At 35.0% G+C, this 14,461-nt stretch overlaps 1 protein-coding gene and 1 long non-coding RNA gene across 2 annotated transcripts in view; both read left to right on the top strand.

Annotated features, from left to right (window-relative positions):
• LOC144293382 (uncharacterized) overlaps positions 1–14,461 on the top strand; it is a 324,951-nt gene that overhangs the window by 131,328 nt on the left and 179,162 nt on the right. The window lies entirely within an intron of this gene.
• On the top strand, positions 8,236–9,186 carry LOC144293377 (olfactory receptor 5G3-like). The gene has a single exon (XM_077864470.1). It carries the CDS (start codon positions 8,236–8,238, stop codon positions 9,184–9,186), a length of 951 nt encoding a protein of 316 aa, XP_077720596.1.

Genomic DNA, 14,461 nt, shown 5'->3' with positions numbered 1-14,461 from the left:
AGTTTAAGGAAGATATGATTGATTGATTGATTGATTTTAAAATATTTTATTTATTTATTCATGAGAAACACACAGAGAGAGGCAGAGACAGAGGCAGAGGGAGAAGCAGGCTCCATGTGGGGAGCCTGATGAGGGACTCGTTCCCAGGACCCCGGGATCATGACCTGACCTGAAGGCAGACACTCAACCACTGAGCCACTCAGGTGGCCCAGAAAGATATGATTTTAAAACCTCTTTCTTGCTGGCTAGTAATTGGAGAGGTAGTCTCATGATGTGATAGGGGTGCCCAATGAGTAAGTGGCTCAGGCTTATTTTAAATTACTGTTTCTAGATCAGGAGAAACTACAAATATGACTCAAGTAAATAGCTGGTAATGTTAGGATAAGGTATATTTTATATATCAAAGTAGCAGTATCAGCTTTATAATTTTACCTCTTGGCTCTAACCCAGGGATTAAATAGTGGCCACAAAAGGGATTATTATGCAGCAGTAGTGCATAAAGAAGATGGTGGGATAAGGTAGGACATCAACAGTGAGAAGCCATGTCAAGCTAGGACCATCTCTACCAACACTTGCATTATTCATGTTGGAATATACACGTACATTTAAAAAAAACTTTTCTAAAGAAGTAAATTCTTTGCTTTATAGCTGGTGGTTTACATGTTATGTTTATTTTTGGGCAACTTTAGGAAGAAAGTGAAATTACAAGGTATAGCGATAAAGACATGGATAAAATAGTAGCTTTGCATGTGATTCCTTAGATCATGCATGCCATATATACTTTCATATTATTTAAAAAAATTAATAAAAATATGAGTGTCCTTTTTTTGATTATGTATTCCTCCCCATATAATTTCTAAGGTTTGTTATTTTCCACTTATAAAGTATGATCATAAGTATTGCAAAATTTATATTGCATAATGATAATATAAATAAATGTAAATTTCTCATTCACGCCAAAAAGGTTCCTATGAAGAGATTTCTTATCAAGAGATTTTTCTCTGCACTTAAAAGCATGCTTATTTCTCTCTCTCTCTTTCTCTCTCTCTCTCTCTCTATATATATATGCACTTTTATAAATAATGTAAAAAAAGAAAAGCTTACCTTATATACACCTCTACTCTTGGCTTATTTATTTATTTATTTTTATTGAATGAATCTGACTGAATTGTATGAATTTAAGATGTACAATGTGTTAATATGATACATTTATACATTGTAATATGGCTGTCATTGCAGCGTTGTTTATCATATTACATAATTATAGGATAGCATTGTTATCTACATTCATGTGCATGGGTAAAATAGTAGCCCATCCACGTTGTTGCAAATGTCAGGATATTCTCTTTTCTCATGGCTGAATAATACTTCATTGTGTATATATACCACATTAAAAAAAAGAAATTTATTTATTTACTTATTTAAAGAGAGGGAGTGTGAGCAGGGATAGGGGCAGAACGAGAGAAAGAGAGAATCCTCAAGCAGACTCCTTACTGAGCACAGAGCCTGATGCTGGGCTCGATCCTATAATCCTGAGGTCGTGACCTGAGTGGAAATCAAGAGTTAGCCACTAAACTAAATGAGCCACTCAGTCACACATCTTTTTTTTTTTTTTAATTATTTATCTATTGGTGGGCATTTAGGTGTTTCTATATATATCTTAGCTACTGTGAATAATTCCTCAATAAACAAGGGAGTACAGATAATCTCAAAACTCTGTTTTCATCCCCTGAGGTGTATACACAGAAGTGGAATTGCTGGATTGTAAGGGAGATCTATTTTTAATTTAGGGAAGAGCCTCCATAGTGGCCTCCATAACAGTTGGACCAATTTACATTCCCACCAACAATGTATAAAGGTTTCCTTTTCTCTACATCTTTACCAGCACCTCTTGTTTCTTGTCTTCTTGATGATAGTCATTCTAACAGGTGTGAGGTGGTATTTTCGTGTGGTTTTTATTTTTATTTTCCTGACACTTAGTGATATTGAGCATCTTTTCATTTGCCTGTTGGCCGTTTTGTTGTCCTCTCTGGAAAAATGTCTATTTAGTTGTTCTGCCCATTTAAAAAGTTTATTTATTTATTTTTACCAAGGTTTTATTTTAATTCCAGTGTAGTTAACATACAGTGTTATGTTAGTTTCTTTCAGGTGTACAGTGTAGTGATTCAACAATTCCACATACTACTCAGTGCTCATCAAGATAAGTGTGCTTTTAATTAACTTTTCCTATTTCACCCATTCCTCCACCCAGATCCCGTCTGGTAACCATCTGTTTGTTCTTTATAATTAAGAGTCTGTTTTTTTTTTTTTTAATTTGTCTCTATCTGTTTTTTTCTTGATTCATTCGTTTCATTTCTTAAATTACACATATAAGTGAAATCATATGATATTTGTCTTTCTCTGACTGGCTTATTTCACTTAACGTTATACTCTCTAGATCCATCCATGTTGTTGCAAATGGCAAGATTTCATTCCTTTTAATGGCTGAATAATATTCCATTCTATCTATCTATCATCTATCATCTATCTATCATCATCATCTATCTATCTATCTATAATCTATCTCACATCTTTATCCATTCATCTATAAATGGACACTTGGGTAATCCATAATTAGGTTAACAGTATTCTTTTGATCCATGAACATAGAATGTTTTTCTGTTTGTGTTTGCTTTGATTTCTTTCAGCAGTCTTGTGTTTTTTATTGTACACATCTTTCACTTTTTTGGTTAGTTTAATTCCTAAATATTTCATTGTTTTTGGTGCTATTGTAAATGGTATATTTTTCTTTATTTCTTTTTCAGATGTTTCATCATTAGTATAAAGGAATGCAACTAACTGATTTCTGTATATTGCTTTTGTAACCCACCACTTTACTGAATTGTTGATTAGTTCTTACCATTTTTCGATGAACTCTAGGAGATTTTTTATTTGTAAAAGCATTTAGTCAGCAAACAGTGACATGACAATTTTAGTTCTTCCTTCCAATTTTTTTTTTCTCTTCCTTCCAATTTGGATGCCTTTTATTTCTTTGTCTTGTCTAATTGCTATAGGTAAGACTTCCAGTACTATGTTGAATAAGAGCGGTGGGAATGAGCAATGTTGTCTTGTTTCTGATCTTAGAGGAAATTTTTCCATATTTCTTTATTGAATATAATGTTAGCTGTGGGTTTTTCATCTATGGGCTTCATTATGTTGATGTATATTCCTTCTATATCCAGTCTGTTAAGCGGTTTTATTTTAAAAGGATGTTGTATTTTGTGAAATTTTTTTTCTGTGATTATCATGTGATTTTGCTCCTAGATTTTTAAAGTTGAATATTTTATATGTAATTGTGTCACTTCAAAACACATAGCTCTAACTCACTTAAAAATCATTTAATCTGTCAAATATTGATTAAAAACTTATTTCCAATATTTTGCTATTTTAACTTATGATGCAAAATAAATAGGTTTTGTGTTAGCTGTGCCATCCCATTCTTAAAGCTTTCGACTTTTAATATTCCTTTTAAAAATATTTTGCTTTATAGTATGACTTTTTATGTTTTGAGGCATGTGTAATGTATATGTTTTTCTTCTGATAATCTGGAAGTGGTATAATTTATTTTTATAATCCCTGATGTTAACCTTTAGAATTATGTATATTAAACTATTTCTTGAATTATTGCTTTAAAATTACATCAGTGTAAAAGATGTTAATATTAATTAATGTTAGAGTTTTCCTTTATTTATATTTCTTATATTCCTTCCATCAGCTGATTTTGATAGATTATGTTATCATTCTTAATGCTCCGAGCAACAAATTTTCTATGTCTTAGAATATACTTACATATAAAATACTGTATTTTTTGCATTCGATCAATATTTAATAACTCTCTTCTCTGAGAAGAGGAGATTGGTAGACAAGGGAACCTGTAAAACTGTCTTCTTTTATTTCATGTTCGTGCTAATTATATTGTCATATTATTATTAGTCATATTAATATCACTATTGAGTATATTACTATTGTCATATCACCATTTCTTATAATCCTCACAGCTTTCTAATCTTAGGCCCATCTATAAGAGTGTTCACTTTAATGAATGTAAGGTGAAATGAAATTGGGGAACATTTTGAGAATGATTAGATTCTTACCCTCTTCAATGAAGGACAAAAAAGAGAACTCCAATGCCTTAACCAGAATTTTATGTTTTTTCATTAAGACATATTGTGTGCTTTTACTTCTTAAATATAGATCATATGTTTTAGTAAATGTTTTACATATGACATATCTCTTCAGGGATACCAATTTACATGTTGGATCTTCCTTTATTCTTTAGTAATCATCTTTCTTATAAACATTTTGAAGTTGTGGTTTATTTTTAAATTTTATCTTTTTATTCTTCTCAAACATCTTCCATGATTGCTTTAAGGAGCAATTTTTTGAGATTAACTTATTTTTATTAAATAATTTTTTGTTAAACAATAAGGCACATGTTTAAAAAAATCAGAAATTTAGAAAAACTTGATGACAATTTCCTAGAACAGACACATTTACAAAGACACTTGTCTTAACTGTGTTTGTTTTTAGATCTTTTGACAATTATTCCCATAACTCCAGCTAACGGATTTATCTATTTATTATCAAATTTAGATAGCATTCTTTACTTTCTGATAAAAAAGCTAAGTTTTTGTTTATTTATACTTATCTTTCCTCCTTTCAATATTTGGTCTTTTCATCATGTTTTAATTCTTCTGTTGGAATATTGAAACTTTACTGCACCTAAGTTTCTATCCATGAATTTGTTATCTTATCTTTAAGGAGCAATTTTGTTTTGTTTCATGTGCTGACAATTTTCATATAATTTCTTTCATATAATTTCTTTCCTGAGATTAGCCAGTTTACTTCCCATTATGTGATATAATCTTTTTCCTTTTTTTCAATGTTGTTGTTCCACATAATGAATATTTTAAAATTTAAAAATGTATTAAAGAGTTTTCTATAATTTTTTTTTGTTAATAGAATGATTTTTCTCATTATTTTCCTTTCGTGTTTTAGGTTTAATAAAATGTCAAAAAATCTGTTTTTGTTGTCTTATTATTTTTAATTGGCTTTAAGAAGAATTTTCCTGCCATCCTTAATCAAGTGTATATAACATAAATTTAATTGCTAAATATACACCATTATGTACTATAAATTTTGGGAGGAGTTATTTTCCAGTAATTCAACAAATACTTACCCAATGCCAATTATTGACAACCTTCTGAGATAGAAAATTAAAAATGAACTACTGATAAAACGTTATCGGGGTTGAATAGAAGGGGATATCAACTCCTCTTTCAACAACAAGGTCTCAGAGAAGGTAGTGATTACAACAGTTAAATCTATGTCATCAGATGCTACCCTTGCTTCTCTCTTGTGTGACCCTCCCATCCCGAACAACCTCTGTGCTTCTGTTCCTGCTTCTGTGGATCTCATTAGTACTGCCTGGAATACCTTTCCTTTAACTTCAGTCTATCTAAAATTTATTTATCTTTCTAGAGTAATTCCTTCCTTGAGTATTTTCTCCTCTATTCCCGTTTTATAGTGATCTGTCCTTTCTCTGGAGTTCAGTGACTGTGTTTTATTTTGCCTAGAGAATTAAAAAATCTACTGTTTTATTTTAATGTCCAAGGATTGTGTCCCTAATTATGCTATAAATCCTTAACAAAATACACAGTATTAATGAGCACTGATTCTGTGTTGGACACTCATTAAATACTTTAAATGTATCACTTCATTAGATCCTTCCAAGATCTCTGTGAACTAGACACTGTTGTCTTCTTTAGTTTAGAGATGAGGAGTATGAGGCACAGAGGGACTTGAAAATGTGCTCAAAGTGACACAAGTTGTAAAGCTGTGGAATTGACATTAACATCAGGTGATGTGTCCAGAATCCAGGCAGCAAACTACTTCCTCCAAACTGGTTCTGGTGTTCAATGGATCACTCCCGACTGATAGAAAAGAGGCTCTTTTTGGCAAGAGGCACCCAAAAGTGGGGGCAAAACTCTCATGTTTTCTTAGGAATCCTCTCTTTGAGAAAAGACACAATTAGGAAATCATACTTGGTCCAAGTGCCACTGAGATTATTTTAATTTTATCCCTTTAGGAATAAACTCTTGAGGTTTTAGTTCTTTGGGGACCTGGCTCTAAACTATTGAAAACTCCTGAGAACATGTCCCCTTGTTCTGTGCAATATGTGTATATTCATGTGCAGGCCAAACATTATTTCTTCACTGCTGGGCTCTTCAAGATGGAGATTTGTCTTCTTCACCGAGTATTTAAAGGTCATGCCTCTTGGAAGAGGTTACCACCATGAAGGAAATTGAGTGTTCCATTCTTCTAGAAAATGATCATTTCTTTGGAAGCACTTGAGAATGCTACATGAAGGATATCCTTAAAGAAGTGAGTACATTGTATTTTGGAAAATATGAAGTTTTTGAAATTTGGTGGAGCAATATCAGGATGAGTTCAAATGTCAGGAAAATAACATTCCTAGCTCAGGCTCTCAGAAGAGAGTAGACTTGGGCATTCTGTTCACATTCTCAGGAGATAAAACAATTGATTTGGTGTGACTTTTAAAAACTGAATTTTCTATGTATTTTTGTGTAGTATAGAGATACTCAATGTCAATAAAGATTTCTAAGGTCACAGAATGTAGATATGAAAGGGGCATAGAAATTATCCTCCCTGTCTTATAGAAGACTCAAAATGGCTTATAATCAAATAAAAAAGAAGAAAAGAGAGAGAGGAGAGCAAGAGAGAAAGAAAGGAGAAAGAAAGGAAAGAAGAAAGAAAGAAAGAAAGATAAAAAGAAAGAAAGAAAGAAAGAAAGAGAGAAAGAGAGAGAGAGAGAAAGAGAGAAAGAGAGAAAGAGAGAAAGTAGGAAGGTAGGAAGGTTGGTCCAAAACTAGAAGCAGCCTGTCTCTGCTACCACCTAATCTTCACATACCTATATTAGTATATTTGGACTGGCATAAATGTTTTCATTTATGTCATGGCTGACGCACCTAACATAAATCTAGAATTGTCCCTGTGATTACTGAAAACATACCTTACATAGCATTGAGCAAATAATTATGATAATGATAAAAGAATCGAATAGATACAGTCACTGTATCATACATCAAGTTCCGCAAATAATTATTGTATGAGTAGTAAATTGCTTTTGTTTTATTTAAAGAGGACATTAATTGAAGTGATAATAAACGTTATTTAAAATCAGATCTTTTTCATATACATTTTCTCCATAGTGATTGTCTCCTTTGAAACCATTTGATTTCTTCTTCCCGAACTAATGAGACAAAAAGTAACATTTTCTTTCTCCTGCGTGAAGCATTCTGCATTTGATATTTTTCTTACTGATATTACTATATTGAGGAGGGCAATTCTATAATTGATATTGCCTAACAAGTATCAGGATAAGTGCCTTAAAAGAAGTTTATACAATGTTTAGGGAATCACATAAAATAATAACATGTTATTTTGGTGGAAACAGACGCTTAATTTTCTATACAATTGTCATGGCATTTCCGTTTTACTGTCCAAAATTTGCCAGATCACTTGTTCTTACTGACAAGACCTCTCCATTTCTTCCGTAACATCATGTTCTCTTATATCAGTAATTGCTTCACTGATTGTGTATGTTATCATTTCCACATTGTGTTATCAGTGCAAGTAGAGATTAGACTGATAGACACATCTATGATTGTGTCTTTATAATATTAGAATGGTACTGATCCTTCAATGAGAACAGGAACTTCTCTGCTTAGTCTTTCCCAGATATCTAATGTAAGGATCTGAATATCACATTGGTGAGATTTTGCAGTACTCCCAGTAAAGGTCTTCCTAAGTGAGTTTTATTATCCCATAACACAGTAAGATGAAATGTGGGGACTAATTCCTATTTTAAATGCAATTTTCTGATTTGCAAAACTTTCAGACAATATAGTTGGACTCCTCTTTTTATAGGAGAGGGTACTGAATCTAAAGAGATCGAGGGTGAATTGTCCAAATTTATACAATATCTACACACAATTCCTAGACCTAGTACATGGACATACTATCTTCAAGTTCAACAATAATTCAATACTTGTCTATTACAAATCTGTTTAAGATAATACGTTATTGGCTTAAAGTATTATTTGTAACTGTTGACGACTGATTTTTTAAGTATATAAATTGCTTTTCCTTCTTGCAACAGATTAAAACTGACTAATGGAAGAGAAGAATCAGACAGGAGTGACTGAATTTCTTTTCTTGGGCCTCACAGATCATCTCCATCAACAGATTGTCCTCTTTGTCATGCTTCTCTTCGTCTATCTTGTCACCCTGGGGGGTAACATAGGGATGATCATTCTCATATGGACTGATCCCAGATTCCACACGCCTATGTACTTTTTTCTCAGCCACTTGTCCTTTGTTGATCTCTGTTCCTCTTCTTCCATTGCCCCCAAGATGCTGTGTGATATCTTTGCAGAGAAAAAAGACATCTCTTTCATGGGTTGTGCTGCACAGATGTGGTTCTTTGGCCTTTTTGTGGCAACTGAATGTTTTCTCCTGGCTTCCATGGCATATGATCGGTATATGGCCATCTGTAAGCCCTTGCTGTATACACTCATTATGTCCCAGAGGGTCTGTGTGCAGCTGGTGGTAGGGCCTTATTCCATGGCTCTTATAAGCACAATGACTCATACAATTCTCACATTTCGCTTACCCTTCTGTGGTCCAAATGTCATCAATCACTTCTTCTGTGACATTTCTCCACTGCTTTCCCTAGCATGTGCAGACACCTGGATCAATAAATTAGTGTTGTTCATCATGGCAGGATCTATAGGAATGCTCAGTGGCCTGATCATCATGGTCTCCTATGTTTGTATCCTGGTGGCCATCTTGAAGATCCAGACTGCTGATGGGAGGCAGAAAGCTTTCTCTACCTGCTCTTCTCACCTGGCTGTTGTCTCTGTGCTGTATGGGACACTTTTCTTTATCTATGTTCAGCCTGGCTCCAGTCCCTCCCTGGATATCAATAAAGTGATTTCTCTATTTTATACTGTGGTAATCCCCATGTTGAACCCCCTCATCTACAGTCTGAGGAACAAGGAGGTGAAAAATGCATTCAGGAAGAAGTTTGAAATGAAAAATTCCATAATGGCTTTGGCAAAATAAAACTGTTGTGTTGTGCCATAGATGTTGGTACAAACCGTGTAGGAAAAAGTTCATTGAAGTGAAAGTCAGAAGTTGCATGTCTGTCTATGCTCTGCCAGTTCTTGGAGGACTTGAAAAATAACATAGTTCTTAAATATTTTTCTACGCCATCTTGTTTTCTGTGACATGGCAAGAGTTTCAAAATAATATAGAGAGTTTCAAAATAACATATTATATTTCAAAATAATATAGGTTGAGAATATAAATGTGATATATACTTGAAGAAAACTGAGGTGAATATTTGTACAATCATGGATATTTGAATACTATTTAATCCAGACTAGAAAACCAAAAGCTGTAATTGAAAATTCAGGGTACCACAAACAATATTACGAGAGAATAATAAAACAAAAGAAAGTGCTTGTGTACATGTGCCAAACAATGAGGTAGTAATTGCTGGTAATTAAAAAACTCTTTAAAATTCAAAGAAAAAGAAAATAGATAAATGGGCAAACAAATGAACAGATAATTCACAGAAATAGGGACCCATAGGCCAAAAGTGTATGGAAAAAGATTCACTATCATTATTGGTCAAGTTAGTGAAAGGAAATTAAAATACCAATGCAGTGCCTTTCAATGTAGATGGAACATATTTTATTATTTATGATAGTCACAGAGAGAGAGAGAGAGAGAGAGAGAGAGAGAAGCAGAGACACAGGCAGAGGGAGAAGCAGGCTCCATGCACCGGGAGCCAGACGTGGGATTCGATCCCGAGTCTCCAGGATCGCGCCCTGGGCCAAAGGCAGGCGCTAAACCGCTGCGCCACCCAGGGATCCCTAGATGGAATATTTTTAATTTACAATGATGGTGAAGCTCCTATTTGGCCATGTACACTCTTATTTTCTGCTAATAGTGTACCTGGACCTGCTGCAGAGCCTCTCCTGTTCTGCATTCCACTTACTGACACCAGCCTTCTGTGCCATGTGGTCTCTGGGCTGGAGAAATTTTCTTAGCTGTGTGGAATATGTTGCCTCCAAAACCCAAAGAGGCCTAGTAGGACCCTCTGATTCTTTTCTTCACGAATTTCACTTTGGATAGTGTATTGTAGCATGTTTCTAATCACTGGATCTGTAAAAACTCACCCAGCATTTTGAGTTCCTGAATCTTAATAGGTGTTTGTGCTTGTGTTGTGCTTCCCACCCTCTGGAGCCCAGGTGTTTTACCAAGGCCCCCAATGGTCCAGCAACTGCTTGTGAGATCTGCTCTATCAGTATGATGCTACCAAAGTTGTAGAAATTGCAGTTATGATCCACTAAGTGTAGTGGGTAGGAGGGCATATATCTTAGGAGGCCACATACCTGCAGACTATATTGAGGAGGGCAGGAGTGTTAGCACAGCTTTGAGGGTGCTAACACCCTCAAATTTTAAGTTAATTTTGTTCATCTCACATGAACATAAACTATTTTTCACCCTCCATTCTTATCACAATAGAAAAGAATACATTTTCCAAATCATTGATTGCATACCATGTATGGGAGACCTTGTATATATTTCCATGTGAAGTATAGAGTTGCTACTACTTGGTTGAATTTTAAGCAGTCTACAGATACTCTCTAAGAACCATTCAATTTTTGGATAGGCCAGACTCCTGAATTAAATCAAGATAATACGATTACTTCTGTTGCATCCTCTATGTCTTTGATGGTGGCATTAATTTCTATATTCAAGTGTTCTGGAATCCTATCAATCCTCCTTGAGTCTAGGAAGCCTAGATGCATAACAATATATCATACCACCAGGTTTTAAAACTTTTAAAAAAGATTTTATTTATTTATTTATTTATTTATTTATTTATTTATTTGAGAGAGAGAGAGAGAGAGGAGAAAGAGAGAGAAAGAGAGAGAGAGCGCACGAGTTGGGAGGGGTAGGGGTGGGGAAGGGATAGAATCTCAAGAAGACTGTGCTGAGGATGGAGTTCCATGAGTGGGGGTGCTCAGTCTCACAATCCTGAGATCATGACCTGAGCTGAAATCAAGAGTAAGGTGCTTAACCGATTGGGCCACCCAGGTGTCCCCCCAGGAATCTCCCTTACTAGTGCTTTTTCTTTATTGTTTCAATGGAAGAAGTATCCTTTCAGGGAACACAGTCGCCTGATATCTTCTTTGATGGATACCTGATAGCATCATCATCATCATCATATATATTCACTTATAAATCCTTTCAAGCATCTTCACATCTCTGAGCCTTTGGGCCCCTTCTTTGACACTCTCACATGGAAATAATGGAATCTCTACCTCACTTACTGTAGGCTGTCAGTTTTTCCAAGGTTCAAGGTGCCATCCCAACAGTGCATTAGGATCTGCTTCTGGTGTCTTGCCTACAAGGTAATTTTGAGTCACTGGATTCTACATCAGAAAATTCTTCCTCATTCAACTTTATATTCCTCCTATCCTAAGTACATCGCATTCAAGATGTATACTGCATGTTTTCCAGTTCTGGTTGGTACTTATTAGGCAAGTCCTAGAACTCTTTTGGTGAATAATAGGCCAATTCTCCTTAGTCATTAGACCATACCATTCTAAACCTTGCCCCTGGTTTATGTTTAAAATCTAAGAAGAGAGGTGGGACAAGATTTTGAAAAAAGCACTTACTATCTTGAGCCTCTCTCACGGAGCCCTCTTTATGTTCTCTGGCAAAGGAAGGCTGGTCTCTTCCAGCAAGGGGGAAAAGGTCACTTCTGTAGGGTCACAAGCTTTTTGGGAGCTGGAATATCTCAAACACATCCACGCAGATATCTTAATCACAATTCTCAGTGTCCAACTCCTTCCTTATCAGAGTCCTGACTTCTGTACAGGAAACTTGCAGAGGATATGAATTCAGCTTCTTTCTTATTCTATTTCCCTCTGTCAAGTTGTTGGGTGGAGTTTATACACAGTCTGGTCTCTGACTGTAGGAGATGAGGATCTTTTTACATGCTGCCTATCTGACTTTGACATCATTTCATGAATTGGAAATTATCTGGCCTGAGTCTGTTATTTATTTTCATCCTTTAGGATGTTAGTGGCGTTTAAACAACAATCAACTTCATACTGCAATAATTACCATTGCTCTCTCTATCTCTCACAACCTAGATAATTACATAAGCCAATGTATATTTTTCACCTGTACCCCATCTCAATTCACTGATGTGAATCTTAGTAATTGCAATGCCATCTCTCCAGTCAGCAATCTGAAAGTCCACCAAGAAGTCCATCCTAGAATCTGCTCAATTCATTGATCAAGCAAGTTACCAAGGTAGGCCTCGTTCAAAGACAGGGAAAAAAAACCCCTCAATCTTTCAATGGAGGAATAGCACATTCCTATTAAATATGCTTAATTAAATATGCTTAGGGGTAACCTAACAAAAGTTGATTAAGTAATTAAATATGCTTAGGGGTAACCTAACAAAAGTTGTTAGATCCCAAAATCTAAACAAAATTTAGTACCTTTATTATAAACAAAAAACTTTATTGTTTAATACGGTGTAGGTGTCTGAATTAACTCAATCTACTTATATGTGGGTTCAATGAATTTATAATACAGAGACATATAGAAAATAATTCCCAGTAAAAATTTGGACAATTATATTACAAAAACATATCCTTTAGAAACTGCTTGCCCTAGGAATTATAACTACTTTTTGGAAGTCAAGAGATGACTTCATTAAGAACAGACTCTGCCTCTCTAAATCTTGAACCTAGTATACAGTTCTATAAAAACTTTGGCTAAGAGACTAAAGGTCAATTCACTTAAGAAAGTATAGCATTCGAACGAATGGATATGTTTTTGTAATATAATTGTGAGTGAGATCAAGCCCAATATTGGGCTCCATGCTCAGTGGGGGGGCTGCTGGAGATTCTTTCTCCCTTTCCCCTGCTTGTGTGCTCTCTCTTTCTCTCTCTCAAATAAATAGATCTTAAAAAAAATAATGTATGATGACAGATTGTGACTACATTTATTATGGTGAGCATTGAGTTGTATATAGATTGTTGAAATAATGTGTTGTATGCCTGAAACTAATATAACATTATATGTCAATCATACTTTAATAATAAATGAAAAAAAGATAATTTAAAAATTGAAACAATAAACTAAAAAAAAAAGGAAATCTGGATCTCAAACCTTGTGGGTTAGGAATAAAATTCAGAGGCGACTTCCTTTAGAGATGAAAATATTCATGACCACTGATTTCTTATATGCCAAGCCTGATTTCCTGGGCAGAGAACAGGACTCTGCCCAAGTGCTTTGCCGCAGTTCCTCTGAACAACTGAAGGCAACGTTGGCTTTTTAGTGGTTAGAAGTTTCACACAGTTTCCGTGAGCACTTGAAAAATAAATCTGCTCTCTAAATATAAGCATTTTTCAAAGATGCAGAAATCTTTAACGCTACAAAACTTGGTGTTGACAAAGGAAAGAGGCAAAGCTAAAATAAAACAAAAGCATTTATTTGGGGTCTCAGAATTAAAAATTTGGGAAGCACAGCTTTGGGTAGCCACCCAAATTGTGTCCCCTCGGGGAACAAAAGTCAAGGGATTTTAAAGACAAAAGGGAATGCTTGCATATGTTTGTTTATACAGAATTTTGATTGGTGTTGGTGGCAGAAAACTAATCTTAACTGAATATAATTGGTTGCTAAGGCTATCACTAAGCAAAGTATGCTACTGTAGCAAGTTGCAGGTATTTGGGCTGAGTCCTTGAAATATTGTGGTTTGACCCAGTTCAAAAGTTGATGGTTTCTCTGATGAGGGAGCACAGAAGGCATACCTTAATGGCATCCTGGCTCCATTAAAAACTCCTGGACATAAATAAGCGACCTCATTTCATTTCATATTTCACAGTGTCAAGGGGTAAGACTGCAAATTTTTAGACCTTCCCATTTATCCTGAGGGGGGAAAAATGCTTTTATTATTTCTGTCCTAACGTCAGAGGCTGATATGGCAGGAAAAGACCTGGTTTGACAGAAATCTCTCACAAGTAATCTATAAAATTCTCTCAAAAATATCTGCAAGCAATTTGGAGCTGTGTATCAGTAAGGAAACAATGGCCTGAAATCTGCAACGCTATGTGATATCACGAACGAAAACAATAATTTATAATCTTCAAAATAATTTGCTGTTTGCATTTCTTTTTTTTTTACATTTCCTTTTTTTTTTATTGGTGTTGAATTTACCAACATACAGAATAACCCCCAGTGCCCGTCACCCAATCACTCCCACCCCCCGCCCTCCTCCCCTTCCACCACCCCTAGTTCGTTTCCC

Source organism: Canis aureus, chromosome 21 (genome assembly GCF_053574225.1).
Source record: "Canis aureus isolate CA01 chromosome 21, VMU_Caureus_v.1.0, whole genome shotgun sequence".
Classification (NCBI taxonomy): domain Eukaryota; kingdom Metazoa; phylum Chordata; class Mammalia; order Carnivora; family Canidae; genus Canis; species Canis aureus.
Note: the sequence above shows the minus strand (reverse complement) of the source record. Positions and strands in the feature narration are given on the sequence as shown.

Excerpts from the sequence above, each read along its gene's own strand:
- LOC144293377 (XM_077864470.1), top strand. The coding sequence starts at position 8,236 with ATGGAAGAGAAGAATCAGACAGGAGTGACTGAATTTCTTTTCTTGGGC.